The 1,168-nt window shown below is 55.7% G+C and overlaps 1 protein-coding gene across 1 annotated transcript; it reads right to left on the reverse strand.

Moving 5' to 3' along the window:
* Positions 1-314: 314 nt before the first annotated feature.
* LOC113408271 (GDP-D-glucose phosphorylase 1-like) lies at positions 315-1,165 on the reverse strand (the record flags this gene model as incomplete). The annotated part of the gene is made up of 1 exon (XM_026661448.1): positions 315-1,165. A coding segment is annotated over one exon (612 nt), but the record flags the coding sequence as incomplete, so codon positions are not given.
* Between the last annotated feature and the right edge of the window lie 3 nt (positions 1,166-1,168).

Here is a 1,168-nt window from a genome sequence, read left to right on the forward strand (position 1 = left end):
TAGGAGCTGCTCTGTGGAATAGAAAGAGGTCACTGGGACGCAGGCACATTCTGATCAAACTGGCCCTTTACCATGTGCTATTGGAAAGAGAGGGGACAGGAAGCTGCGTGATGCTGCGGTATTTCCAAAGGTGGGGGTTTATTGGCTGATTCACCAGAAACAAGCCAACAGTTCAATCATTAACTAGATCAGGAACTTGGGGGGGTCACACCCCCGCTTTATCACCCACTCCCAGCACACCGCAGAGCCCCACCTAAACTCACATGGGGCAAGTGAGATTAAGGACAAAGCCCACCAAGGAGATCTTCCTTCGTTTGTTGCCAATGATGCTACAACAGGCCAGTCAGTGTCCCAGAGGGTCCAGTCTGCAGTGCCCGCGGTGACAGTGGTTCAAACAGCAAGGTTGCCTCCATGCTGGATCCTGGAGGCAAATCCAGTCACTCCCTGCTCCCCGACTGCCCCAATGAACGATTCTACAGCAGTTACAAAATACGCAAGAGTGAGACTTGACCCCAGAAAGTGCGACGCTGTGTGCAATGCAGAGCCCGTGTGGTTACTCTGTAAGAAGTGTCACCAGCTGGCCTCGGAGCTGTGACAGCTGCGGCTCAGGGAGGAGGTATCTCTGGATGATGTGAATAGCTGCTGTCTCCGTAATGCTCTGGAAGTCCTCGGCAGTTTTGATGGGCAAGTGCCCAGCCAGCTCACAAAGTGCCACATTAAATGCAGCTTCCCCTTTGGACCCAAAGCAGGACCTCCTGGCCCAGATGAGCACCCGGATTCCAGAGCGGGTCTCCGAGTGGGATGGCTCCCCAGGATCAGTTCCCCGGGTCACAAACACGTTGTGTGCAATCTCTTTATCCACCAGGTAGTCAGTGACTTGGCAGACATTGTGCGCCAGGGCCCCTAGGCCCTCCCCTTCACTGTAGAACAGGAACCCTGGGGCCGGGACCCCCCGCAGGAAGTGGAAGTTGAGTGTGGGGCACAGGGGTTCGCCTGGGGCAGTCTCAATCAGGAGCTCCCAATCCAGGTAAAACCCATGTAGGTGCAAGTGGTTGACCGAGGCGAAGGCTCCCAGGCTGTTAAACCCAACGCGGAAGCCTGGGTGGGCACTGAGAAGAACTGACTCCAGCCCGAACTGGAGCAGCTCCTGGGTGAGAATCTGAGGCAG

This window comes from Terrapene carolina, unplaced genomic scaffold, assembly GCF_002925995.2.
Source record: "Terrapene carolina triunguis isolate 2854851 unplaced genomic scaffold, T_m_triunguis-2.0 Scaffold5019, whole genome shotgun sequence".
NCBI lineage: Eukaryota > Metazoa > Chordata > Testudines > Emydidae > Terrapene > Terrapene triunguis.